Source organism: Meleagris gallopavo, chromosome 5 (assembly GCF_000146605.3).
Source record: "Meleagris gallopavo isolate NT-WF06-2002-E0010 breed Aviagen turkey brand Nicholas breeding stock chromosome 5, Turkey_5.1, whole genome shotgun sequence".
Lineage (NCBI taxonomy): Eukaryota > Metazoa > Chordata > Aves > Galliformes > Phasianidae > Meleagris > Meleagris gallopavo.
Genome location: NC_015015.2, coordinates 7,981,387 through 8,008,976, shown reverse-complemented (window position 1 = coordinate 8,008,976; position 27,590 = coordinate 7,981,387). Strand labels below are relative to the sequence as shown.

Here is a 27,590-nt window from a genome sequence, read left to right as displayed (position 1 = left end):
GTTGCAGGAGCCCTCTAACATGCAGCTTCATGAGATCTTCATGAGAAATCCTCCCCCCTATGCTTCCATGTATCTAAGTGTTAGGAACTTAGTGTGTTAGATCATACGGTTTTTCCTGTTTGGAGAATTTTAGATAAATATAAACATATATTTAAAAAAATTAATAAAAGTTAGTGTTTGTGTACCCTGGTGGGTGGCATGTTTCACATTTCTGGTACAACTTTCATCAGCAATACACTGAACAAGCTGCTTTCTCTCTGTGCCTGATGGTGCGAGACTTGTTTCAGTGTCCTCTCTTGTGACTGCCTTTTGCTTCCTCCTGTTTTCAGTGCAGGGGGTTCAGGCTTCAGCTATTTTCTGTCTCAGGCTGGTTTTTCTCTGGGTAGCATTTCAACCATCTTAAAAAGGTAAGATCCTCTCTGCATGAATGCCGTAGGAGTATCCTGGTGATCAGTCATGTCGGGTACGCAGTGTGTATTACAGTCCTTTAAAAAATCTTCCCAAATACATTGATGCGTGTCTTTCAAAACTACAACTTGCACCTAGTCTGTAAAGATCTGCAACAGCTCACAGAATCAAGTCCTATGTTTTCAGTTCAGTGAGTACCTCGTGACTGCATGCATGTCTTCCTGTAGGACAGCTTTTGAGATGAACTGGAAAACGTGGATCTTGTTTAGTGACTGCAGAGATTTCAGGCCAGGGCTGGTGTGTTTTCCTAAAAATGGCCACTTTCAACTGCTTTTTAACTAGAGGTGTGGGATTTGAGGATGATGAAGGAAGACTTTCTCTTCCAGGTTCTTGCGGACAAGTTCCTGGCACACAGAAGGTTGAAGTAGCTTAGGGAGAGAAGCTGGCGTGACTTGGAGTGGAAGAAGGGTAAAGACATTTGCTGGAAGCTGGGAAGAGACCATCATATAAGGCAGTTAGCAGAAAGGAGAGGAAGCAGAGTGAATAAAGGAGCTGAGGTAGGGAAGAGACTTCAGTTTGATCAAAGCACATTGGCTTCCAAACAAACAAAAAAGCCATGAATTAATAAAAACATGATAGGAAGTGATTTCCATGATGAGTGATGTACCAACAGCATGGTGATGTTGTTCTAAAAGTACGCCGTACCAAAATGATTGGATAACCAGAGACTCAGAGCATTGTCTCTTGGAAGTGATCTAGATGCAGAAGTTACCTGAGCCAGCCCCTGCTCCAGGCGGATCCGTTGAAGCAGGTTGCCCAGGGCTGTGTCACATCATCTTCAGCACCTGCATGGATGATGGAGAGTCCATAACCTTTCTTGGCAGTAGCCCCAGTAGTTGGCTATTCTAATTGAACAAAGAAACAAAAAGTTTATTTTGTGTGATGTTGCGTCAGCAAAACAATGGATTCTCTGAAGGTATCCCAATCCATTTCTCTACAGTGTTACCCACCTTTTCATTGCCCTTATTCCCTCCCCATGCTCTTCCTCAGACCTCATAGTGCCTGTCCACTTAATTTGTCTTCCCTGCTAGGGAGTGAGAAGGGACCTTTAGAGGGAGCAGCATGTCCTTTAGCTTGAGGGTATTCCTCCCTGCACAGATTTTGGGTTATTTTGGTGACAAGGGTGGCATGAAGAAAAATGTGCTGGAAATTTGGTACTGTGACAGGGCCACCTGAAGAAGAAAAGTGTCTTTGAGGAGAAGGGATGGAGATGAGGTAAGTTAGTAGGAGGGCGGAGGGTTGGGAGGAGGATAGATTGCAAGGGGCATTTTGAAAGGGGTCAGAATTGAGGAAAAGCAGCAACATGGTTATCTGCATTAAATCTATTTTTTTTTTCTTACAAAATAGCCATTGAGCTTTCAAGCAATGTGTTTTGCTAAGGCTCTTGTGTGGCTTTGCTTCTTCTGTGCTTCTCAAAATTTAAGAAAACAGCATAAATTCTGGAGGGAGTTCCTGTTTCTATTTTGAAGACAGATTGTGCGCTAACGATGCTGAGGGCTTCCTAAAAGATGCTTTGCTAGGAGAGGGAATTCTCAATAAAAAAACCCAAATGAGAGGCCTTCAAAGTCCAGTCCCTGCTAGAATGATTTCACAACACCATCAAAGAGAGGCTCTGTAGCCTTTCTTCTCTGTTGTATGAAACAATCTGGTTGATTTGCAGCCTACCTCCACAAGGTGTCCTGAAAATTGAGTGAATGGGAAGCGCTGTCAATACAGAACTCTGCGTTAGCAGTTAAGAGGGTAAATAAACTTTGTTCCCCACTAGCATCTAATACCATAATTACTTAATTAGACTTGCTACAAGCTGGCAGTACCTCCAGAGAAGCAGTCCCAGCAAACTAATCTGAGATAAAACTTTTTAAAATTTATTTATTTTGCTAGTTTGTTTCTTTAACTGTGTGGGTTTTCTGTTCTTAATCACCACAGGATACTTGAATGCTGAAGAAAGGGCTGCTTCCGTGCTTGCTTAAGCCAGTCCTGTAGCTCTTGCATGGTCTCCCATTTGTGGTTTATGAGCAAAGTGCTTTCTAGGTGAGAGTTCTCTCCCTGTTTTAGGAGAGGGGGGTATCGATGGGGAACAGGGAGCAAAGCTACTTGTCTAAAGCCACTAAATTGGAGATGGCAGAGCGGCTCCTTCTGTCATGCTGGAAAATAGAAACTGTTGCAGAGTCACTTGGATCTACTTGGAAAATGTGACTTGGATATACTCTTCGACTACTGAATCAGTGTGCCAAACCTTATAAATACTGCTGGCATCCTGTAGGCATAAGTCCTAAATGGTCTACTTTGCTTTCACTGTTCCTTAGTTTTAACTTAGTGTATGTGAGTGTCTCCTTGGTTTTTGAGCCCACTGATGAGTTTGCTCATTCAAAGGCAGATTTTCATAGCGTAGAAGAATAAAAAACTATTTAGAAATTTAACCAGAAGTAAATTTGAAATCCTAGATTATTCTCCTCAACCTTGAATTACAACAAAGCATGTCACAGAACCATAAGATTAAGAGCCTTGCTTGTTTATCTATACTCTTCTTTTTGAAATTATCTAACTGCCGATTACTGTAAGAACTCCACTAAATACATTAGTGAAAAAAAAGAAAATGCTTTAATGCTGTGTAGCCTACAGTGCAATTTCATGTGATCTTTTTCATTCATGCATCTCTCTGTATGTGACTCATTTTTTCTGAGGTGTAAGCCAAGATCTGAGTTAGTAGGATGCAGTGATGTGAATTTGCTTTCTCCACTAATACTAAAAATTAGTAGCATCCTTTCAGATTCAATATCTTAATATCCCATTGGAAGCATGCCTGGGTGAAAAATTAGTATCCAGAGGAATGGCTGGTTCTCTGAGATACCTACAGAGTTGTGCCCATCACTTAGTAATCACTGTCTGTTATTAACACATTTTGTTGTAAGATCATTTATTAATTTAGGTATATATCCTTATAGGTAGTTACATATAAATCTTCCTGGACCATTCAGATTTGCTAATCAAGTATGTGTTTCACCAGTATGTGATCCTGAACTTCTTGCTGGCACTGGAGTTGTTGATAGACTGAAAGCTCTGCTGTTGTTATGGGTGACCATGAGTGAATCGACAACTTCATTTTAATTTTGGGAACAAAAAGGTATCATTATTTGTACCATCATTGACACAATTTTTTTCATTTTTCATTGACAAGTTCTTTACAGAGAGAGTGGTGAGGTGCTGGAACAGGCTGCCCAGAGAGGTTGTGGATGCCCTGTCCCTGGAGGTGTTTAAGGCCAGGTTGGATGGGGCCCTGGGCAGCCTGGTCTGGTATTAAATGGGGAGGTTGATGGCCCTGCATGTGGCAGGGGGGTTGGAGATTCATGATCCTTGAGGTCCATTCCAACCCTGGCCATTCTGTGATTCTGTAATTCTTTTTCTTTGCATGTGTTGTGGTTTAACCCAGCTGGTGGCACCACACATTCATTTGCTCACTCCCTCCTTCCCAATGAGATGGGAGATAAGAGTTGGAAAAGAAAGAAAAAGATAGAAGTCATGGGTTGAGATAAAACTGGTTACTAAGATAAAGACAAGGATAACTGTTATGACTATATATAAATATGAGTGCATGTAACACATGGTGCAGAAGCAATTGCTCATAACCTCCTGATCAGTGCCCAGCTAGCTCCCGAGTAGCAAAAGAGAGAGAGATGAACTGCCATTCCCTTCAAAACTCCTTCTGTTTGATGTCCTATGGTATGGAATATCCCTCTGGACAGTTTAGGTCAGCCATCCTGATTCTGTTCCCTCCCAGCTCCTTGTGCCATTCTCTGAGAGTGGTCTCAGCTCTGTATGACGCTGCTTAGCAGCAGCTGTAAATTTCAGTGTGTAATCAACATTGTTTTTCTCCTAGAACCGAGTCACAGCATCATACACTCTGAAGAATACAGTTCGGTCCCAGCTGGAATAAAGACGATATGTTAGTTCAAGTTCAGTTTACTAACTGCTACCTGAAGTTCTTAATAGCTTAATTAATTGAGATAGCAATACTTAACTATTTCAAATAACTTTTTTTTTTTCCCCATTGGATTATTTTACAGTTCTCTCATTCATTCATTGCATCATCTGTGTGTGGAAGGTAACAAAAAATGTTTGTAGCGGTTGCATAAAAATCCAGTTAATCTTGGATTGTATTTAACTAGTTCTGCTTCAGTATTTAGATTTTGTACTGATGTCCTGTGAATGCTTTCTTTTTAGGCAGACAATGTTACTAGCTCAGATAAACCGAGACTCTCAGGGAATGACTGAATTTTCTGGAGGAGGAATGGAGGCCCAGCATGTGACTCTCTGTCTGACAGAAGCTGTAGCCGTGCAAGGTGAGCATTCAGTTGAAATGTATATTATTGTGTCTTTTCTGTTAGAAGGTCAGATAAAACTCTAAAACTCAAGCAGTGTATTCTAAGTGAAGAATCTAACGCAAATCAGCAGATTACTCTTAGCTGAGATGAAGTTCACTGATTTAATTAAGAGAGTGATCTCTTAATTAAGGTAATAGGAGTATAAACGTATCAAAATAGATACTCGAAAATCTGACAATTCTCACAGTGGTTTTACTGTTTTATACTTTGTAACTTCATTATGCACCAAAACAAATTTTAAACTATTTAAATTTTAAAATAGGTTGGTGATTTGAATTGGTTTAAATATGGTATTTTCTGGCAGCTTTGGTATGATTTTCACTGATAAAATCTTTTGCCTAAGTATTTTAGTCTAAATAGATTTGCATATACTAATGGTAGGTAATAGTGTACAAAATAAAATTATTGATACAAATAGATATCATTATTTCACTGTTGGGACGCATTACCTAATTAATATTTTCCCTAAAACCTAAACTTTGCAATCATTTATTCAATAACACAGCTTTTCTAGTTAGAGCAAATAACATTTGGCTGTCCTGTTTATGGAGCTAGGTCTTGAACATCTGACTACAGTGTATCTTCAAGGTTGAAAATGCAGAAAACCTACTAGTATTTCTAAAATCATTGGGTTGTAAGGGATGTCATCATTTTTGGAGGTGCTTAACTGGTGATTTTTAAAGTTTGATGCTGATAATTGTGAATATGAGCCTTTTGCTTTACTAGATGGTGACAACATAGAAAACATGGAAGGTGTAAGTTTGCAAGCAGTTACCCTTGCTGATGGCTCCACTGCATACATACAGCACAATTCTAAAGGTAGGTAAATGACTGGAAGTTGATTTGTATTGACATTGTATTCCTCTCTTTATTTGTATTCCTCTCCTGTCTTGGGTTGTAAACCCCTCTGAGTAGTAAAACTGGGGAAAATCTTCACAGTGTTTTCAAAGCTGTACTCCCAATTGGGGTATTGCAGTAATAATATCAGCTAAATATTTATTTCCAGTACTAATAAGATGCAGGTATCAAATGCAGAACATAAGTCAAACACAGAAGCAAGATACTCTTCATGCTTCAAACCCAAATACCAACATTCTGCCTACTGGATAGGTAATAAAATTTAGTGTTCTGTATTGAGTGTATTTATTTCAACCATCATGCCTCTTACCATTTTTTTATCCTAGAGTTGTAAAACCACTGTTTCTTTGCCCCTTACTATACTTCAGCTTTAGTAAGCAGTGTATGTCTGTGATATTGTACTGATATTCTGTCTGATCCAGGAAGTATGTGCTGTGTATTTAAAGTAGGTTGTGTCACACTTTAGATTCTTTAAAAGTACTCCATGTATTTCAGATGGTAAATTAATGGATGGCCAAGTGATTCAACTAGAAGATGGTTCTGCAGCCTATGTTCAACATGTACCCATGACTAAAAGTAGTAAGTGTAATAATACAAGAAATATATTTTTAAGTATTTTATTACTGATAGATACAGACATTAACTAATCAGTAATCATTTTTAAAAAGCTTGATTTCTTATTATTTTGCAAAGAATCTTGAAGAGAGAATTTTTCTAACATGCATTTTTCAACTTCTTGTCAAAGCATTGTAATTCTTTCTAAACAGGGGACAGCTTGCGTTTGGAAGATGGACAAGCAGTTCAGCTGGAGGATGGAACTACAGCATTCATTCATCACACCTCCAAAGGTAAATGGCTTTTGAATAATGATTTATTATTTTGGTTTAACAGAACTTCAGCAGTACAAAACATGATACTGTATTTAGACAATTACGTAATTTAGTGTGATTCCCATTGTAGTTTATTTTGTTACTTCTGCTTAGGGGCACCTAGAAATTACTGAAATTAGTCTGATTCAGTTCTTTATTAGGACATCACAGAGCAGTTATAAGCAGAATTTAAAAAGCATCATCTGTGTATTTATTTTTAAAGCTATGGATATCAATAAAGTAAGTAAATGCCACATTAGTAGAGCAAGTAAGCTGTTGTACAGATTTCAGCCATAATTGTATGTAGAATTAAGAAGAGAAAGCAGTTAAGAATGAATCAGTCAATCCCTTTTAAACTAAAGAAGGTAGAGACATGACATACATTTCAAAGATCATCTCTTGATGATATTGTCTTTAAATAGTAGGGCTGAAAATGTGATGACTGATGGTCAAAAATGCAAACATTCATTTTAAATTATAACCTAGATTGCTGCAGAAGCTGATTATTCTCATCTTAAGAGCAATCCTATTTCTTTTGAAAAAGTGAACAATTAGATATTTTAAATGTGACAAAAATTACATTCCACTGCCAGCAACACTATCCAGAGTTTATTTTACATCTATTTTTACACGATTCTGGTATCAGAGTCAGAGCCATACATTCTAAAATCAGATGTATGTGTTTTATATGTTTTCATTTTATTATGGATAATGAGTTGGAAGAATATTTGTGGTCGTGATTTCCTTTGTTAATAAAGCTAGACCAGAATTGAATAGACTAGAATTGGTTTTGCACTTCTGCAAGTGTGCAGAAGATGTAGATGGTGTTGTCTTGAAAAAATGTTAATCTGCTATTCATAGTGGTATTTTAATTGGTTATATTTCTCATAAATATCAGACACATATATGGCTTTTGGAGACGTTTCCTAAGCAGCAGTAGTTTCTTGTGTTACTTACAGACATTGCTATTCCTTTTCATTTGTAACATGACATAATATTATTTCTCAGACAGTTATGATCAGAGTGCGTTACAAGCAGTCCAGCTGGAGGATGGAACTACTGCCTACATTCACCACGCAGTGCAAATGCCACAGTCAGATACCATTTTAGCCATTCAAGCTGATGGCACAGTGGCTGGTCTTCACACAGGAGATGCTGCCATTGACCCAGATACCATCACTGCTTTGGAGCAATATGCAGCTAAGGTATGCTGAATGACAGTTCATCTGTCTGTAATGTTTTAATGTCATATCACATGATGCTTGACAGCAGAAGTCCACTGTGATCTAAGAAATAAAATGATAAGAGAGATTTCAGACTCTTTTAAGAGAGAACACCGAATTGCCACAACAGTGCCTCACTGTATGGGTAGCTCCAGTGTGTGCTCTTACATAAAGAGAACAAGAAATTGAACACCAATATGATGTGGAATCAAGCTGATGTGCATAGTGATTTGGACAAGTAAATAACTATTTTCTGTAAAATACATAAGATTAGAGAAGAGCCTCTTCAGAAGACATAGTTTGGAAAGAAGGACAAAGTTTAATTATTCTTAACAAGAGACCACTGATGATTTATTTTTTTTTCTTGCATTGAAAAGAGTAGGGCCTGTTATCTTCAATAAGGATATTACATGATAATAAAGTGCAAGAAACACAATTAGACAGCTAATGGATTTAGAGAAAGCTTCTCTGATCCATGCTTTTAATAACAAAAATGTAATCTGAGGCTAAAAATTCATATTCTCCACTTCAGTGGACTTCTGTGAAGTGTGGTCTAAATATACAGTGATCAGTGCAACTTTCATGACTTAATACTTTCTGAGTGTTCTGATTCCTAGATGACTGCTGTCAGTGCTTGTATTGGTTTGGAAAGGAGTTGAATTAATTTTATAATTTGTTCTCAAGTGTTACTGTGAATTGTCAAATTTTGGGAGAAGGCCAGTTAGGGTGATTAAATGGCAAATACACCATTCTTTCCATTATGTTTGTGTGCTGTAATTGAAGAAAACATAAGAAAGCCTGTCAGACTGTGTTACATTTAGCTGTGCCTTAAACTTTCATTATGTAAAAAGGTAATTCAAGGTTAGCTGTGCTGTAGCAACACGCTTTTATGCATTGCCTAGCTGTTATTTCATCTAGGTTTAAATCAATCAGAACTTTGTCCTTTTTAATAAGGAGCTATGTTAATACTAATTTGTTATAAAAGTACATTTCTGTTTTGTGGAGAAGAAGCAAATATATTTGCTTTTTTCTCCTATTCATCTCAACATGTGCTTTAGAGTTCTGCAATGTGAATTAGTATTCTGAAGTATACTTGTGTATACCTAGGAAAAACCTACTTGTTTTCTTAAAGCTTTCATTTCAGCCTTATCCTGAAACATACTGCTAGAACTTCTCAAGGAAAATCAGTAAAAGTGCATTTCCAAGTACTGAAACTGCATTGTGTGCAAAAGCAAGTAATAGCTGAATTGTTACACCCCTGTTTTTCTCTTAAAAGGAGAAATGTGGTTTTATGATTCTACTCCATGTCCATGTAGACTTCATAATAAGGCAATGTATACTTTTAATAGCAGGTGGTTTAGGACATTGAAAAAAGTACAGAAAGGGGCAGCAATGATGACCAAACAAATGAAATATATGAGGTAAGGATATGAGAGAATTTTATATGATTTTAAGTGGCACAGAGTAGTGACTTGTCATTGTCTTTACCAGTGTAAGAACTGGGAAGCATCAGATAAAACTCTCAGGTCACAGGTTCAATGACAACAAGGAAAGGATACTTTTTCAAACAGCATAAAGTTAAGCCATGGTACTAGTTGTAGAATGTTGCTCGTACTACTTATGTCCCTAGATTCAAAGGGTAATTAGAAAATTCATGGAAGAAAAATGTATCTGGGGCTATTAGGTAGGAACATGTGATTTCTAGTTCAGGAAGTTCCTAAGCCACAAATTGCTTGGAGACTAGGAGAATATTTCTGAAATGTATCACTAAAAGAAGACCGCAGAGAAGCTCACTGGAATTGGTGGAGGATATTCATTTTTCATCATCTCTTACTTCTCTTTTAGGCATAGTCAACATGTCTTGCAGAGCGCATGTAAAGGCTAATTGGAATCCTCTTAATTTTAGACTTAGTCAATGCTACCTTCCTCTCAAAGCAATCAGGAAAAAATAGATTATTGCTCTCAGAATGCATAAAGTCAGAGGACGTGTAGTGGAATTGCAGATAGGAATTGTGACTAAATTTAGGGGCACCAATCTCAGCCTTGAGTGTAAGAGGGTATTGTGAATGTGAGTGCTCAACACAGAGGCAACCATAGAAGTGGGAAACTTTGTAAGGTATATTTTAAATTAGTGTTTTTTACTACAATGACTATTGTTCTGAGTTAATGCATTTGAGAACATATTCAGTAATCACTTCAAATATTCTAGGTTCCTTGAAAAGCAGAGATACCTTTCTCTTCCTATCAATTGTATTTAAAAATAAACCTTAAGAGCAAGACACAAGATACACAAGATACACAAGTCCTCTCTTACCTCTTGTAATTTTACTATTTTGAATTAAGAAGTGACACATTGTCACTTTGATTCTAAAGGAGCTGAGGTTTTTTTTCTCTGAGAACTCAGTATTATCAATTTTTAATAATTTAATATACTTTCCTCTGTTTTTTCATCTAGCATATTCAGTTTTTGCATTCTTTTTGATGTCATTTTAAGACAGTCTTGAGATGCTTACCTTACCTGTTGTATAATGCAGGTGCTGCAAGCAGAATTTTCATGTAAACTAATGTATTGTAGGATAACCAGCTTTCAAGAGGGAGCTAGAGAGCTATGAAAGAATAAGCATCCAGGAACTGTCTGTCTATAAATCTGTCTTTCAGATGAATAAAAATAACCTATGTTTTTCCCATATCAACCTCATTTTTCAGGTGTCTATTGATGGAAATGACAGTGTTAGTAGCACGGGAATGATAGGCGAAAATGAACAAGAAAAAAAAATGCAGGTATGTAGCACAACACAAAATAAATATGTGCATGTTTCTTCAGTCTTCTCTGTGCATAGTCTGACTGTCTAATCTACTAGTCTGTAGATGATGCTGCTTCAAGTGAACCCTAAAGAAGCAGAGAAATATTTCCAGTTCTTTTTCTGCTATCATGTTGTTACATAGAAGTATAAAAACTTATTGAGGTAAAGGTATTAACTCAAAAGTTCTAAGAGTAATGGAAAGTATAGGTAAAAGTTATGAAGTCTCAAGCCTTTTTTACTTTAACCAGGAATCTGTAAAATCCTAATTAGGAACAAGAGCAAAAACTAATAATAAAACCCTATGCCCTCACATGCTCATGTGACAGGTTCAGAAATGACCAAGTCATTGCACTGAGAAATATTTGGTCATCAAAGAATCAGTGTTCTTCCTTTTTGTTTAATTTCAGAGGTGATGAAGTAGATGAGGATGGAAAAATATCTTCTGAGGTAAAACATGTTACATTACCTGTGAAAGAGGGAATTAGAGGCTCACCTCTGACAATGACTTCAAAATCCTGTCGTCTTAATTTTTTTTTAAAGTTAGGTCCCACAATATTTAAAACAAATGACAATCTACAGCTGTCTGAATGACATGCTTGTGAAAGGAGAGAAGGGCTAGTTTAGAAATTATCAATAGTATTAAAATATATTCCATAAATATAAATCAAGAACTTCTGGAGTTTTGTACAGTTGTAGGGTGGAATAGGGATACAACTCGATCAAAATGCAAAATTCAAAGAAGAATAGAATCAGATTTTGTTTGGCTTTAACTAGAAGTAAAAACCTATTAAGCAAAACAAGCTGTTACCAATATCCAGTTACATATTGATTTTGTCCTCAAGTCCAAAAAAAAGTGAATCTGCAGGTTCTTTATCTTGCATTTCATATGGCAGCACATATGGCTGTATGGAAGTGTGCTGATCTTATGGAGCATTACGTGTTCCAAACAAATAACCGAAAAAGATCTGATGTTTCAACAGGTGTTAAGGCTCAAATACTGACATCTCCCCCAGTAAGGTGACTTCATTTGGCTGAGCATGGAAGTGAGGGTCACAGAGCTATTGGTTGTTTCTGAAAATATTTTCAGTGATTATTTCTTGGTGTGATTACTTGTAACTCATTTAGAAATAATGTATTACTTAAGATACTTTATCTAAATTTGAAACTAATTCATTAAATAAGTGTGTATTTATAAATTCTTCCTACAAAGACCAAAGTAACTGAAGAACAGAACAGATGTTATGCTGCTGAGTAGTCATTCAGACCATTTGTGTATGGTTAAGGTTTTCACCAAAGAAAAAAATAAAGCATAAAAACCTTTTTGTGATTTGTACAGGTGAGAATAAAAGCCTTTGTGTGACCTAAAGGATATCATGCATTATTTTTTTTCACATCTGTCATACCCATCTGTTCCTATGAAAATCAGAATCATATGACTGCTGTGTATGTGATATAAAAATCCTACCTGAGATCTTAGTTACCTTTGTTGTTCTTCTGTGTTACCTGTCTGAGCTAAGTTAGGATGCATTTGTGATTACCTTCAAAATAAAGAGTTTCTGAGTTTTTGTCTACTTAATTGGAGGACACCAGTTCTCTGAAAGAAAGATTGAATTAGGGAACATTTGAATAAATTGGGCATATGCACACATCTACTGGACCTAATGAATGTGCCCATAAGTGCTGATAGAGCTTGGTCACGTCATTGCGAAGCCACTCTCGATTTTCTTTGAAGGGCCATGGTGTTCAGGGGAAGTTTTTGAGGACTGGAAGAAAGCAAATGTCATTCCTGTTTCAAGAAGTGTAAGAAGGAGAATCCGGAGATCTACAGATCTGTCAGCCTCACCTGAGTCCTTAGCAATTAGGTGAACAAATGATCTTACAAGCCATTTTCAGACATGTTAGCAGTTGGGAATAGTCAGCGTGGATGTAAAAGGAGAAATAATGCCTGACCAGCCCGATCACCTCTTATGACAAAATAACAACCTTTGTAGTTGTGAGAACAGCTGATATTGTTTATTACTCAGATGAAATGAGACAACAGGAATCTGAGTTTAATAAATAGAAGTGGAAAGTCATGAACCTGAGAAGTATAACCAGTGGACTGGTAGAAACTGGAGAGCAACTGGCTGGAAATGAGTTCTGTGGAAAAGGACCTGGGGATCCTGGTGAACAACCTGACTGTGAACAAGCAACGTGCCTGTGGTAAAAAAGGCCACATGTCAGCAGATAAGGGAGGTGATCTTTCCCTTACACGCAGTGCTGGTGATACGCATTGGGAATGCTTGGTCCAGTTCTGAGCTCTCAGGAAGGCATGGACATACTGGAGTAAGTCTAGTGAAGGACTGTGAAGATGATTAAAGGCTTGGAGTCTGACAGACAAGGAGAGGCTGAGAGAGCTGCAACTATTCAGCTTCCAGCAGAGAAGGCCAGGGGAAATTTTACCAATAAGTACAAATACCTGATAAAGATGACAGAGCCTGACTCATAGTGTGCACAGTGGCACGACAAGAGGAAATCTGCATAAACTGAAATACAGGAAGTTTCATTTAAACTTGAGGGGGAAAAAAAACCTACTTGCTTCTGAGGATGACTGGATGCTGGCCTAGGTTGCACAGGTTGTGGTGTCTCCATCCCTAGAGATACTCAAAGCTCAGCTGGATATTGCCATGAGCAACTTGCTGCAGCTGATTCTGCTTTGAGAAGAGAGGTTGTATTAGGCTGTCCCATCCCACTGATGCTGTGGCTTGTTCTTTGATAATATAAAATGGAATTGGATTATGGAGAAAAAGGAAGTAGTTTGAAAGAAAGAAAGACTTGTAAAAGTCTCAGTTACTTTGTATACAGTTGTATCAACATGTTTACCTTTGGTCTTCTGCCTCTTTTTTCAGTCTGTAAGAATGTTCCTTGATTATTAGTGTACAAAAAAGCCTTTGATAGGGATCTAAACTGTATCATGAAGCTATTCTGTATATTTTCCTGTTGTGTCATGCAAGAAAGCAGAGTAGAACCTAGTTGCAGTTGCACCCATTAGTTTGATCAAAATACATGCATCACTGACAAAGTACAAAATGCTTTCCTTCATTTTTAGAAAGTGCTCATTGTATAAGTACATTTAATTATTAGTTGGCCTTTGTGTGAACTTATCTTTGAAGGTGGTCTGATTTATAGCTAACCTCCCTTAGGAGCAGAGCCAGTGCCTTAGATGTGTAATCTAAGCCTCTCCTTTCTAGCACTCATCTTACTGCTTTACTTATTTTTCAGATTATTTAGTCTTTGTTATTTGACTAATTAATGCATTCATTTAAATGTTCTAGCTCTAAGTAAAACTCATGCTTTTAATTTCTTTTTTTGAGTGCTACGAAATACGTCATGTAGCAAAGAGAGATGAAAGGAAACCTGTTAGAATCAGCTTTGACTGCACAATAGCTTGTGACTTTCTTGATCCACTGTACTTTTTTAATTCTTTTTTTTTTTTTCTAACTTCAGATTGTCTTGCAGGGACATGGAACAAGAGTGGCTGCAAAATCTCAGCAGAGTGGAGAGAAAGCATTTCGCTGTGATTATGATGGCTGTGGAAAACTGTACACAACAGCTCACCATCTTAAGGTGATGAGATGTAAAATGAGTGTTGTTAGTTTGCAGGCGTGATTTTTTTTTTTTTTGTGACAAATTGTGAGCTTTAAAGTGATGGAAATTAACAGAGAAACAACTGCAGTGTGCTGTTTTGTCAAATGTTTATTTGGTTGGTCTTAAAATAATCAGTTGTGCCAGATGTTCAGCTGATTTTTCTTAGTGTTCTGACATATTTGAAAACAGAAACTGCAGTCTAATAGACTCCAGTTACTGACTAACAAAATATACTCTTAGTCTGTTAATGTTACATAAAACGTGCAATAAAACTTGCAAAAGAATAAATGTTGAGTCTAAATGATGCTTATGTACTGGGCAGATTGGTGTAGATGCAAACGTGGCGTCATGGTTGACCCATATATTGCCAGCATGTAAGAAATCTCTTGTTGAGATAGTTCCTATCAGTAGTATCACAGAAATTCTGAAATCCAGAGTTCACTAATCTACATGTATGCATGATTATATGGGAATTCTGATTTCTGAAAGATTTTATTATCTTAAGTCTAAATCTTCAAAACAGTTGAACATGCCAAGTGAAGAGATGGAACATCTTTTCTTTACAGGTAGCAACTTCTTGGTTCCCTCTTGGTTGTTATTTTTTAATTTATTTTTTGTTTTAATTTAGTAAATAAATTACTGTAGAGCTGTATTCCAGTTTAGATGTGGAATACAGGTGATCACCTGGGGATGAGGTAAGCTCCTTTCAGTGGAGCCCTGTCTGTGACAAAACACTGTGGAATCAGTGAGGTTTCATGCAATATAATAGGATCTGTAGAAGTGCTCAGTGTAGTCAAAAATCAGAGAGAAGGCTCTGAGGCCTGCCTCCATGCTTTCTTTAATTTACCTCTGTGTTGTTAATTCCACATATATTTACAGAAATGTCTTTTGTAAAACTGACTTGAAAGGATTAGGCTAGACCTTAGAAGAAAACGCCTGTAGTTTTAAGGAAAACAGTGCTACCCTATGTTAATTTTTATCACTGACTTAAAAAGAAGACATTTAAATGTGAATCTTAGGAAGAGAAATAAAATGTATTGTCTTTGAGAATAAGGTTTTTCTGTGCTGAAGTAATCAGATGCAACATCTTGTTAAATGAATGTATCGGATGTCTTGGCAGGTACACGAAAGGTCACATACGGGAGACAGACCATATCAGTGTGAACATCCTGGATGTGGTAAAGCTTTTGCAACAGGTGATCCTTTGTAGACTGACTCTTCCTGCTTTTTAGCATTTGTCTGTATAACTTTATGGTACCACTGTTGCTTTTTCTTAACTACTAAGTATAGATCCTGGTTGGGAATCCATTTATGAGAACTGCAGAAAAAGGTGTTTTAGCTAGTGCAGCATATAGAAAAGACAGAGGATTTAACTATTAGTTTCTGAAGGGGTAATGAGGTGAAACACTTGGCACTTTTTGTTGGTCTTCACCTGTCATGCTACAGCCAGATTTTATCTTGAAAAATATAGGCCTTCTTAATATGAAACTAGTAGTGTAAGTTACACAAGGCAACAGAAAAAACTGAACCTGCTGGCTAGAGGGATCCAGATAATGTTCTGATCCGAAGTTGAAAAGAACTTTGGAAGCTGCTTGAAGTGTTTTTTATCACATTGTATCAGGGTGATGTTTCTCATAAAGCGAACACTGTTTTTTGTACAGACGCATCCATTCGTAAATGATAAACTACCTGAGATTTGATTTGATGGTTGAAGATGCAATTATAAGTGATGGACCATTGAAGATGATACAAAAAAGCAAAACTTGTTTCAAATCCTTTTACTTTGAATGTAGATTAGCTTGATACTTAGAAAAGTTAGACTCCAGATTTTCTGTAAAAACTGAGATGTTTTTGGAACTCTGTCTGATGTAATAGATTGAATAATGTTTCTTTAAATAAGAAGCACAATAAATGCTGATGAGAAGGATCAAAAGACAAACAATCCCATTTAAAGTGTTGCACATAAGTTTAATTTTATCGTGTGTTTGTAAAGAGATTTCAAAACAATGTAATCAAACATTATTTTCCATTGCAACAGACTGATGTGCAGCTCTAAACAGCTTTCTGTCTAATGCTGTATTTTTGGCCAGAGACATTTGTACCACCTTACTTCAACCCTTGATATGGTTTGTGTCAGGCACCAAAAGTTCTCAGCTTAAATATTAAGAACTCTGCTGTGTTGGATCGTGACGTGACGTTTATTTTAGATGTAAGAGTGAATTGAAGCTCCTCTTTTGTAGCTATCCATTGTGTTCATAAGAAGTCAAAAATAGAAGTTGAATGAGTTTAGGGATATACTTAGAAAACATTCTGAAATTAAGTAGGTGCCATCTTCTTACAGACTGTTCCTTTATTTTTTAGAAATATATACATCTCTAGTGAATGGAAGGAAAATTCATGTTTCTAATAATATTCTAATGATTAAATACCATTTTGATGACAACATTGGTAAGATGAAAAAAGTAGATGGGATAGAGAACATGCCAATTTCCTCAGAAGATAAATATTTACCTACATTATAATAATTGCAGTTTATCCCATTGAAGGGAGTGGGAAGTGTACTTTCCTTATAAATGAGGGAAGGAGGAATTATAAACTGTATCAGGAGTTTTGTTGCTCCTTGTTGTAAGGTCGAATGAAGTACTTGCAAAGAATAATGGCTTCTGACCATCTTAATTTTGTACTTAGAGTGTTATAACATCCTTTCTGACCTTCAGGGTATGGATTAAAAAGTCATATCCGAACGCACACTGGTGAAAAGCCGTACCGGTGCACAGAAGAAAACTGCACCAAATCATTCAAGACTTCAGGAGACCTACAGAAACACATCCGAACTCACACAGGTAGAATTACCACCATTTTTGTTTCCCCAAGTTAATTCACTTTGGTGGATTTCTCTGATTCACGTTGCTTGGAAAAGTGTTGAAGCACCTATGCTGCCATTGCAGACGTTCAGCAGTGTGTCACTGACATTGTCACTGAGCACTTTGCAGTTCGATTTGCAGCTGTAACAGGACAAGGGGTCTTTTCTCAGTAACACAGCTCACTTTTTAGAAGTGGTTTGGTGCTTTAAGATAAATTGAATGCCAGGTTCATGAAGGCTGATAGTTCTCAGGTTGTTGTCCTTCTCGCAGAGAAAAATAATAAAACATATCGTATCGAACTTAATGAAGGTTCCAAACGGGTGAAAATTTAAACTCAAGTCCTTGTGGAAACACATGGAGTCGTGTGTGCTCATAGATACCCTATGCGGTTTCAACAGTGCACCGATGGAGGCAAGCAAGTCTTCTCGCGTTGCTGGTGCAAGAAAATCTCGGTCACCTGGAAACAGGTCACTTTTCTAGCAACTCCATTAGAAACACAAAGCCAAACCAGTCGGGTGACATTCCTGCAATTGCTGAAGAACAATCAGTGTTGTGGTTTCTGCCTGCAGCCCTCCTTGAGGCTGTAATTGGAGGTTCTGCCTCGCAACGGGGATCAGGGGAGCCATGGTAACACAACACTGAGGCGTGTACACTCAGATACGCTCTGCCTTGGCAGAAAAGTGGAAAATGTTCCCGAAACGGCGGCCTTAAGGAGTGAATTATAGTTTCCTCTGCCAAGAAGCTAACTGCTTTGGAGTTTCATGGTATTAATGTCTGTATCAGGACTTCATTTTTCATTTCTGTTTCCAAGTACTCAGAATTGTATCTGTAGTGCTAATCTGCCCTCTCTTGCTCTCGGACTCCTCTTTGTTGACCAGTACGGTCAGGGGAATGTACTTAGCCCTACCAAGTGTCAGGTTCCAACAGGACAGCATGTTGGATGGCTGTGCCTCTCCAAATTCAGTCCCTTTGCTCCCCTCCCGGAGCTGTGTGCTCTGCTAGGTCTGAAGGATCAGGGAGATTAGACAGGGGCTGGCCTTATCTAGTCTTCATGGTGAAGGTTTTGGAGGAGCGATGTGAGTTATTGTGTGTAAATTTAGTATAGGAATGGACTTAGTAACAAAAAAATCTGTGATTGCTTTGACTTCAGCTTTTGAAACTTGAATTTCAAGGCTGTGTCTCTTTAAAAATTTGTTTCAGCCAAAGGTAAAGTGCTTTCTATGTGAATTTTACTAATTTGCCTGTATCTTGGTTATGTATTAAATCATGAAGTATTTTTTTCCATTTTACTAATTACAAATGTACAAATGGTATAATGCACTTGTTTTGGATAACATATGTAGCATTTTGTCTGCAGGGGTTAAACACATGCTAGAATACAGGTAATAAGGAAGCTAGTTCAAGCAACTGGGTCTGTTTTAAATATCATGAATTACTAAGTGCTTCATAATTTATCTCAGAGGTTATACGATTTTCCCAGTTTTTGCCAGATATAGGTAGAACACTCTGATCCCATGTTCATGGCATCTCTGAATGAGGCTCTCAGTTATATAGCTTTGGATTCTGACATTCAGCATCAATGTAACTTTTTTGTACTCTTTCATAACTTTTCTGTTTGTTTTTTTTTTTTTCAGGCGAAAGGCCCTTTAAGTGTCCTTTTGAAGGATGTGGCAGGTCATTCACAACATCTAATATTAGAAAGGTTCACATCAGGACACATACAGGTGAAAGACCTTATTACTGCACAGAGCCAGGATGTGGGAGAGCTTTTGCCAGTGCAACTAACTATAAGAATCATGTGAGAATACACACAGGTATGTGGATGGTGTTTTATGTTTTGAAATGGATCCTGCTTGGTAGAGTCTCCTTTTTTAAACACTGTTTTGGTGCACTGTAGTTGGATATAGTCATGTTTATGTGACTTGACCTGGTGCCTTTGTTTTGGCCTTATCTTCCCTCATATGAGGGAAGATGAGCATAGTTTGGCTCAACTTTATGAGTCACCCATTCACTTGGATTGTATTTTCAAGATTCTGAAATGTAAAAGCTAGTGATAGCATATCATCTTAGAAGCCTTACATTTTTATAGAAGCACGGATAAGTTTCATGGAGAACTTTTGTATCAGATTAGCTTTATAGTTTGTAATGTAATTTAGACATTTGTTTCATTGATTTTTTTTTTAGGATTAAAAAAAAAACAAACTGTCAGTGCTGTGCAAAACTGATGTTTAGGTTGACACCTTTCCAGAAGCTCAAAGCTTTGTGTCACTCAGTGATGCAGTTTGCATTTGCCTTCATCCTCAGTATCAGTTTCTAAAGATTCTAAAAATTGCAGCTTTTAGACTGCATCATCCTGTACTCATACAGGAGGACATTTTATATGGAATCAGAGAAAAAAGGGCCCAGGTTTCACTGGCAGATTAAAAAAAAAAAAGACCAGTGAGAGGCTGCATTGATAAACTTAGTGAGCTAGAGCTTCACTGTTGCCTTTGAAATTGAAATTGGGTTGGTAGTGGAAGTGTGTCACTAAATACCTTACAAATTCATTGACAATTTTGTTTGTGCATTCTGGATAACATTCTCTCCTTCTCTTTGCCATGCAGGGGAGAAGCCCTATGTCTGTACAGTTCCTGGTTGTGATAAACGTTTTACAGAGTATTCCAGTTTATACAAACATCATGTTGTACATACTCATTCCAAACCATATAATTGTAATCACTGTGGAAAGACATACAAGCAGATTTCTACACTTGCTATGCACAAGCGGACAGCACATAATGACACAGAGCCCATTGAAGAGGAACAAGAGGCTTTTTTTGAGCCACCTCCAGGTTAGAGTTTCAGTCTTTGAATCTCTTGTCGTAACAAATGGGCTGGATAATATTATGCTGTTTATAACCAAGGAAATTAAAGTATAGATAAAAATCTGAAGTACTTAATAAAAGTTATTTAACTTCTTTGTAGGACTTTTTAGTGTGCTGGTCAACTTGTAAACAGAAACCGAGAGAGTAATTGACCAGATCATAAACTGAGTTTATAGCAGGCTGGAGATAAGAGAGGTTTGAGAAATCTGAGCTGCAGTCCCAGCAAACCTGCTATAAACAATTCTGCTATAAACGTGAATGTGTGAAGGGACCTGCAAGAGTCTAAAGTGTTTGTCTGCAACCTACTGGATTTTTCTGAGGCACCATAGTTGCTGGAGGTCTTTTATCAGGAATAAAGGCACTGCTTTGTGAGAAGGAAAAATCTGTGCAGCACCGTGATACTGTGGTGGTTTTGTGACAGTTAATAGCAGTGTCTGAATTTAGGTCCTAGAGGCAAAGACAAAAATAAGCTAAGAATGTTTTTCATGTTGTAAGTAGAATCTTGTGACTATAAAAATGAGGTTAAAAGAAATACCATGAGAGAACAGTTATCACTTGCCAAACTGTGATTTGTCTGAAGATAGAAAATGCAGATGCAGAGGGTTCTGTTTTACCACGTGTATTTGGGAAACAGCACTGAACGCCTCAAGCAAATCTGCTATAGTCTCATGCCATCTTTTGAGGGAATTATAGGATTCTTGTACTGAAGTTAAACATTTATTAAGATAATTAACTGAAATCTTCACACAAAGGCATCACTGTATTCCTCTGTCTGTTTGTTAATGAATAACTCTTTTTAAAACTGCCATTTGTGTTCTCATGAAGGCTCCTGCTTGGAGAAGTTAACATTTAAAGATTGAATTAGAAATGGTTTGTTGCCTTTTTAACGTTTGAGTATAAACTAGTAATATATTTTTGTTGTGAGTAGCATTTGTATGTCTTTTCTCATCTTTCAACTATCCCTTTTCCACTGTAGTGTTTAAAAGCCATCAAACCAGGCTGGCATTTATTCCTTGTTGGTTATCTTTCCTGCCTGTATTTAGAGTATCCAAACTAAACTACTCTCTTGCCTTCTTTATATCAAATAGGTCAAGGGGAAGATGTTCTGAAAGGCTCGCAAATAGCCTATGTGACAGGTGTAGAGGGAGAGGACGTAATTTCTGCACAAGTTGCTACAGTTACTCAGTCAGGGTTAGGTCAACAAGTAGCGCTAATTTCCCAGGATGGAACCCAACACGTAAGTAAATTTTTGCTGTAGAGGTGTCAAAAATATGTTGAGAGTTTAGGCTCTTGTGTCTTCAATAAACATGTGCTTTGATTTCTCATGGAAAGAAATGTATTTGAAGATTATGCTATATGCTTAGGACTGGATCTCCTCTGGAACATCTAAATTCCACCATATATTCTCTTATCTGAAACTATATTAATACAATCTTAGACTTTTTGGTCTATCCTGTTATCTTTGTCACTTAAAAACTCTGGAAGTCCATTATGCTCACACTGTAGGCACAGGCTGCGTAACAACTGTTACATGTGCAACATAGTTGCTGAGGTTTTCCGGAGTTTCCTGATTACTCTGTTAATATCTGATGTTAGTAGAATAACATTACTGATATCGCTGTTGCCTCGTTTGCAGACACTTTTTAGAAAAAATAATCTACTTAGTCCCAGTGCGTGTTTTACAAACTGGTGTATTCAATTCTTACAATTTCTAACATGAACATGAGAAGATGAGGAAATAGAATAATACAATCTCTACTTGAGAGTTCCTTTGGATAGCTTTTTTGAGGAATGGGTAAGAAACCCACTGAGAGTGGATTTCAGCACAGTTATTTAGTTTAACTCTGGTAATACATTGAATGCATAATGGGAAAAGAATCGTATTTCAGGTGAGGAAGTAGCTGCCGCGCCAGTAGGATATGAAAAATATCTTCTAACTTATAATTGGAGATGAAATATTAAAGGGGGCTGTCACATTGCAAGCCCTGAACACTGCAGCAGAACTAAGAAACCAACACTTTTATCCCTAGAAATGAAGGCCTTTACAAGCCATAACATGGAGTTCTTCTCATATCTATTAATCCTTCAGCTTGATTTCAGTTCTGGAATGTTTTATTGCCTTCTAAATCATGCAAATCATCAAATTACTAACTGATGCCCTAATACATTTACATTGGAGACATCAGTAATTTATATCAATTTTTAAATGATTTTTTTAATTGGTGGTTTTAATTCTAAGTCTTTACCAAACCTCTTTAGTGTCTCCATTAAGATAAAAGCATGTGATGCAACTTACTGTTCTCTTGTGTAAGACGCATGGATAGGTAACCTTGCATGCAGTTCTTTGGGGTATGATCTGACTGACATGGAGTTCTAGACTCTGATGGAAAGCACGCAACTCTTTCTCAGTGCTGGGCCATAATTACATTTCCATAAAGAGATACACGTGTCTGAAAGATCGTGAGATGTTAGATCTCTATCAATAAGATGTTTGTAATGAGGGCTTTTCATCCAAGGCTGGGAATTGGCCAGAGAGTGACAGTGATTCTCAGGAAATGCATGAGTACATCAAGGAAGTGGAATAATAGCTGCTATAACTTGTGGACAGGATGTTACTGTAAATGGGACTTAAAGTATTTTTTTCAATGCTATTGTGAATAAGTTGCCTTTTAATTGTGGATTGTCAGGCAGTTTGTTTCACATGAGGAAGGTGAAGTTGCACCTTCTGCTGCTGAATCAACTAGCGGGAATGTGTTTGATGAATGCTGCTACAGTGCAAATGCAAACTCTGATTTTGTTTTCAAATCTCAGTTAAAAACATTTACCCGAAAACAGCATTATGTTGCTGAAAGCTAAGACTTAAGTATGACTTGAGCAGCAATTACTTTACTTCAGGAATTATGTTATGTTTCAGGTCAACATATCTCAGGCAGATATGCAGGCCATTGGAAATACAATCACTATGGTAACACAAGATGGCACCACTATCACAGTCCCTGCCCACGACGCCGTCATCTCTTCTGCAGGAACACATTCTGTAGCAATGGTTACTGCAGAAGGCACCGAAGGACAGCAGGTAAAAAATTATCCTGTGCCCATAGGTAATGTTCTTTTTGAGATGGTATAGCATAGGCACAAAAGTCATCACAGTATTCAACACCAGGTTGTGTCATTCCCATTAGAAGACTACAGTATGTTCTATTCTGTTGGTATGCAGCAACAGGTTGTTTTAGAAACAATAATTGGGCCCCAAGAAAAAAATATTGAGCTACCAATTTGATAATTCTTGTGAAAAACAAGACATAGAAATGCTAAGCATTTCTCCCGGAGTCACACAGTAAACAAGTGGTAAAGCTAAACATAGAATCCACTGTGAATTTATTGCTTAATATTATGGGATTGTAATCTGTTCTGCAGAGAGGAAGCATTTGTAAGTATATGTTTGCAGTTTTGTTATTAATATACAATAGTTAACTTTTTTAGTACAAATAGTGATACAGCTTTTAATATTTAAGTGAAAATACATCCCACTGTTCTAAAAATGTGCCATGTGAAAATGAATATATTTACTTCTCTGTATGAGTGTATGCATTCCCTGTATGTGTAGCTAATTATAGGCTTACAGTTACTGAACTTCTGTGCTGTACTGAAGATACTTATATTTTGAGGGCTAACAGATGACACTGAGAAACAGTGATGTAACCTTTCTTAAAAAATGATCTGCTCTGCAGGATAAAACTGCTTATGAAAAACCATAGCTTTGAATGTAACTTTAACTTTGAAGATAACAGTTGTATGAGGTTTGAACAGCAGTAATCTGGAACCATACAGTTCATTCTCATTCTTTGGTCCTGAAGGTTGCCATCGTGGCTCAAGACTTAGCAGCATTTCATAGCACCTCATCAGAAATTGGACATCAACAACACGGGCACCATTTAGTGACCACAGAAGCTAGACCCGTTACATTGTTGGCTACATCCAACGGAACACAAATTGCAGTACAGGTAAAGTGAAAAATGTTTTTTGGAGTGTTACTTGCTTCTAGAGTTAGAAGTTCCTAGTAATATAACAAAATCAGTGTAATAAGCTTAGCTCCCCTGAAAAAAAAAGTCATTAACCATATAGTTTTGTATTTTATTAGTATATAGGATTAGGAAGAAGAATAATAAGCACCTGGTTTTCCAAATCTACTTGTAGCAACTTTAAAAAAAAAAAAAAAAAAAAAGGGTTGGGGAGGGCTGAAGTTAAGGACAGATGAACCTTTCACTGAAGAATGATGTACGTTCTGTTGGGAGTCAGTAGGCCTTTGTGGAAGAGTGTGTTCATTCATCCTTCAGCATTACATGTCAAGGTGATCAGGAACGCTACATTATCAAAGTTGAATTGCTATGAACAACATGCCTATACAGATAAAATTACTAAAATTGTTATTTGAACCCTGAAATGCTAATAGCAAAAAAGTGCAAACAGGCATATAGAAAAAGCAGTAATTGGAGATCTCTCTTTTTAGTTGCATCTACAAAATAATAATTTCCTCTCTAAACTACTGTAGAACTGAACAGTGTCATCGTGACCGTTTCTTTCTATAATCAGAATTCTGCAGTAGATGTACATTGTATATATATTATATGCTGTTGTTCCATAGAGCTTACTTTCTCAGAAGAATTAAGGAAACTGGAAGTGTTTGTTTGGTTTACCAGATCTAAAATGTAATTTAGCAGCTACTGTAATTTCAAAAGCCTTATTTTAGCTTTGTTATGTCTGTCAAGTGAAATTATTATCTGTCTAAATTGTCTGAATTATTACATGTAATGAAATGCATTCACCATGCAGCAATTCTTTGAAGAAACTGAATTTGGTAAATACACAGAATCCCAGTTAAATCTGCTATCAGAGCTATCTGCTATCTCCTGGTTTTCATGCTGTAATTGTAGATGACCCAGGCGATGAACAGTACTGATCACACTTATTTGTGCTCACTACCCATTGGTACCTTTGCCTTTGGTTTCATTTTACAAATCTGTAAAGAAAAATTAATCTGTGTAAAATTTTAGATTTATTTATGTTTAAATGCATTTGTTTCAGCTTGGAGAACAACAGTCTCTGGAAGAAGCCATTAGAATAGCCTCCAGAATACAACAGGGTGAAACACCAGGAATTGATGATTAACTTCTAAAACTGCTACCAGAACAATAGAGTGAAAGGTATTTTATTTTCAAACAACAAAAGTCCATGCCAGCAGCAATCCACAAAAACTTTGAAGTTCCCCTCTCATTGATATGTGTACACATTTTATGCAAGAGCAAAGAACGTTTTCTAAGTGTTGTGTACATAACCCTGGGAATGGACTGACATCATCTACTTCCAACTGTTGTATATTCAGGAATATGGAATTAGGATTATATAGTAAATTTCCTTGTTATCCTTTCATCAGATTTCAGACTGGTCTACAAGCAAGTTAAAAACAAAACAGAAGTATTGGAGTTAATTTTTAGTGTCATGTACAAATAATGAAGGCATTACTGAAGATTTGAAGTGTTGTAAAGACTATAACAAAATCATAATTTCAAGAACCCTTTCAAGTTATAAAGAAGACAGAGCCTTTTCAGTTGTTTTCCATAAATGGAAAAGACATGGATTTTGAGCCTACTGTAAACTTTCATACTTTGATTTATTTCATACAGATTTGAATACTCTTTAGATTACCCACCCCATCTCATTCATTGTAAATACAGATTGTTAATGCTGGAAGTGCTAATTGTATTATCTTTAAATTGGATTGTGTACAAAGGAGAAACTTTGGTTGTTCAATATTAAAAGAAGTAAATCTAATGATTTCGTTTCTTTACATATTTTACTTAAGATGTTGCTCTGAAATAATTATGCAATAAAAGATAACAAGATTGTATTATCTAGATAGGATGATATTGTTCTGTGACATACTGTTTTACTTTTGATGGGACAAGTTAAATTATTTATTTACGGCCTTGTATAATTTTTTCCAAAGTTTATTTATCATAAATTTAAATTTTTGACTTACTCGTTTTGACCGCGGTCCACTGAAGTATATGAAGTAATCAGTGCTAGTAGTTATTTTCAGCATTCTGAAGCACTACAAAAATTGTTAAAAAGCATAATTAGTCAACTGATTTTGATTAAAAGTAAACTAGGAGTTTTCAAGAGGAATATGTTCAAATGGTACATTTGGGGCATAAACACATGTACTAATAGTCTATTTTCAACAGTTCTGAGTGCCTGCAGCTACTATTTGTTACCTACGATGTGCTGATAATCAATGATTTTGAAAATCAGGACACAAGTTACTAGGAAAAAAAAGGATTAATTAAAGGTTATGTAAGTACAGTGCTCCTCTCCACCTATCATTCTATAAAGGAAAAAACTCATTGTAGATAAATCTAACACGTACTGTAAGATATAACTTAAAACTTTTTATACAGAAAAATGTCTTTGTCTTGTTAGTAAGCTTGTTGAGCAAGTTAAACTTCTTGGCTTCCTGTAAGATTAAGTGCTTGCTTTAGATGAGTGTCGAGAGCACTTCTGAAACTGAAGCCCCACCTTTATCTTTCTCAAGGGAAAGATTAAACATCTTGTGGGTGAAACGTTGATCAAGTAATCATTTTGCATGTCTTGTGAGGGGCTTATTTTGCATTTTAAAAAATAAGTTAATAACTATGTACTTGGAGGTATTTGACATCAAAAAGGCCATGCTGAATATAATGTGATTGACTATATCGATACGGGTTGCAGCTTTTTATGCTTTTTGTACAGATGGCAACTGCAAAATGCTGTGAGAGAACACAGTACTATGGGATAAAGGTGGTCAAAACAGACTAATCTCCAGAGCTGTTACAAAACAAAACTTGAAAACATTCAGGTTGTCTGCAACCTTCCTGTAGGATTGAGGCTGTTTAGTTACTTAGCTGCCAGATTTCCTGAAATTTTAAATAATTTTGATGTCCCATGGAGATAAACTGTACTATGCAAAGAGGTTAATTACATGTCAACTAGATCAGTTTCTTAGTTTTTACGACCTTTTAGAAATTAAAGATGTATCATTTGACATGAAAGTTCAAGTTTTTTTTCTTAAATTTCGTTGCTAATAGTTTTTGGAAACACTGGCTGGAAGTGACTTAACAAAGAAACAGTGCCTTTCATTTCCCAGGACACTTTCTGACCACTGTACAAATGTGAGTATTACTTCTTCCTTCATACTAGTTAGTTTCCTGCTAGGTATTAAAAACTAGCTTGATAAGGAAAAGCTGCAAAATATTTAAGTAATGCTTCTTGTATCTTACCAGTTCTTGCAAAAAACCCACAGTCAAAGGTTGTGCTTCCCCCATAGCTACCCCTATAAAGGAAAACATACTTAAATACTGAATAAACAAGCCAGACTGACTCAGACTGCTTAGTCTTGAAAGAGAAGCAGAGATGATGACATGCATTTTCACTGTGAGGCCTTGTATGTATAACAGACTTGTTTTCAGAGTGGAGAGTCCTCTGTGATTTTCTGCCCGTTTCCCAGGATTGGAAGGGAACCTTCTTGTGAGCATGTATCACCTTGGAAGGTTCTGTAGTGGAGATCACACAAGTTGAAATTGGGTGAGGTAGGG

At 36.8% G+C, this 27,590-nt stretch overlaps 1 protein-coding gene across 3 annotated transcripts; it reads left to right on the top strand.

Moving 5' to 3' along the window:
- Positions 1-201: 201 nt before the first annotated feature.
- On the top strand, positions 202-25,867 carry ZNF143 (zinc finger protein 143). Of its 3 annotated transcripts, XM_010710930.3 has the most exons (18): positions 202-965; positions 2,395-2,499; positions 3,476-3,592; positions 4,690-4,808; positions 5,577-5,669; positions 6,204-6,287; positions 6,476-6,556; positions 7,586-7,782; positions 10,507-10,581; positions 14,091-14,210; positions 15,352-15,427; positions 16,949-17,074; positions 18,730-18,909; positions 19,699-19,926; positions 21,048-21,196; positions 22,874-23,035; positions 23,817-23,963; positions 25,045-25,867. In XM_010710930.3, exons 4-18 carry the CDS (start codon positions 4,697-4,699, stop codon positions 25,126-25,128), a joined length of 1,914 nt encoding a protein of 637 aa, XP_010709232.1. In that variant the 5' UTR covers positions 202-965; positions 2,395-2,499; positions 3,476-3,592; positions 4,690-4,696; the 3' UTR covers positions 25,129-25,867. The 3 variants fall into 3 exon arrangements, with proteins under 3 accessions (XP_010709232.1, XP_010709233.1, XP_010709231.1); XM_010710931.3 differs by lacking the exon at positions 202-965 and having other exon boundaries at positions 2,362-2,499; positions 3,414-3,592; XM_010710929.3 differs by lacking the exons at positions 202-965; positions 2,395-2,499; positions 3,476-3,592 and having other exon boundaries at positions 25,045-25,163; positions 25,394-25,867.
- Positions 25,868-27,590: the final 1,723 nt, after the last annotated feature.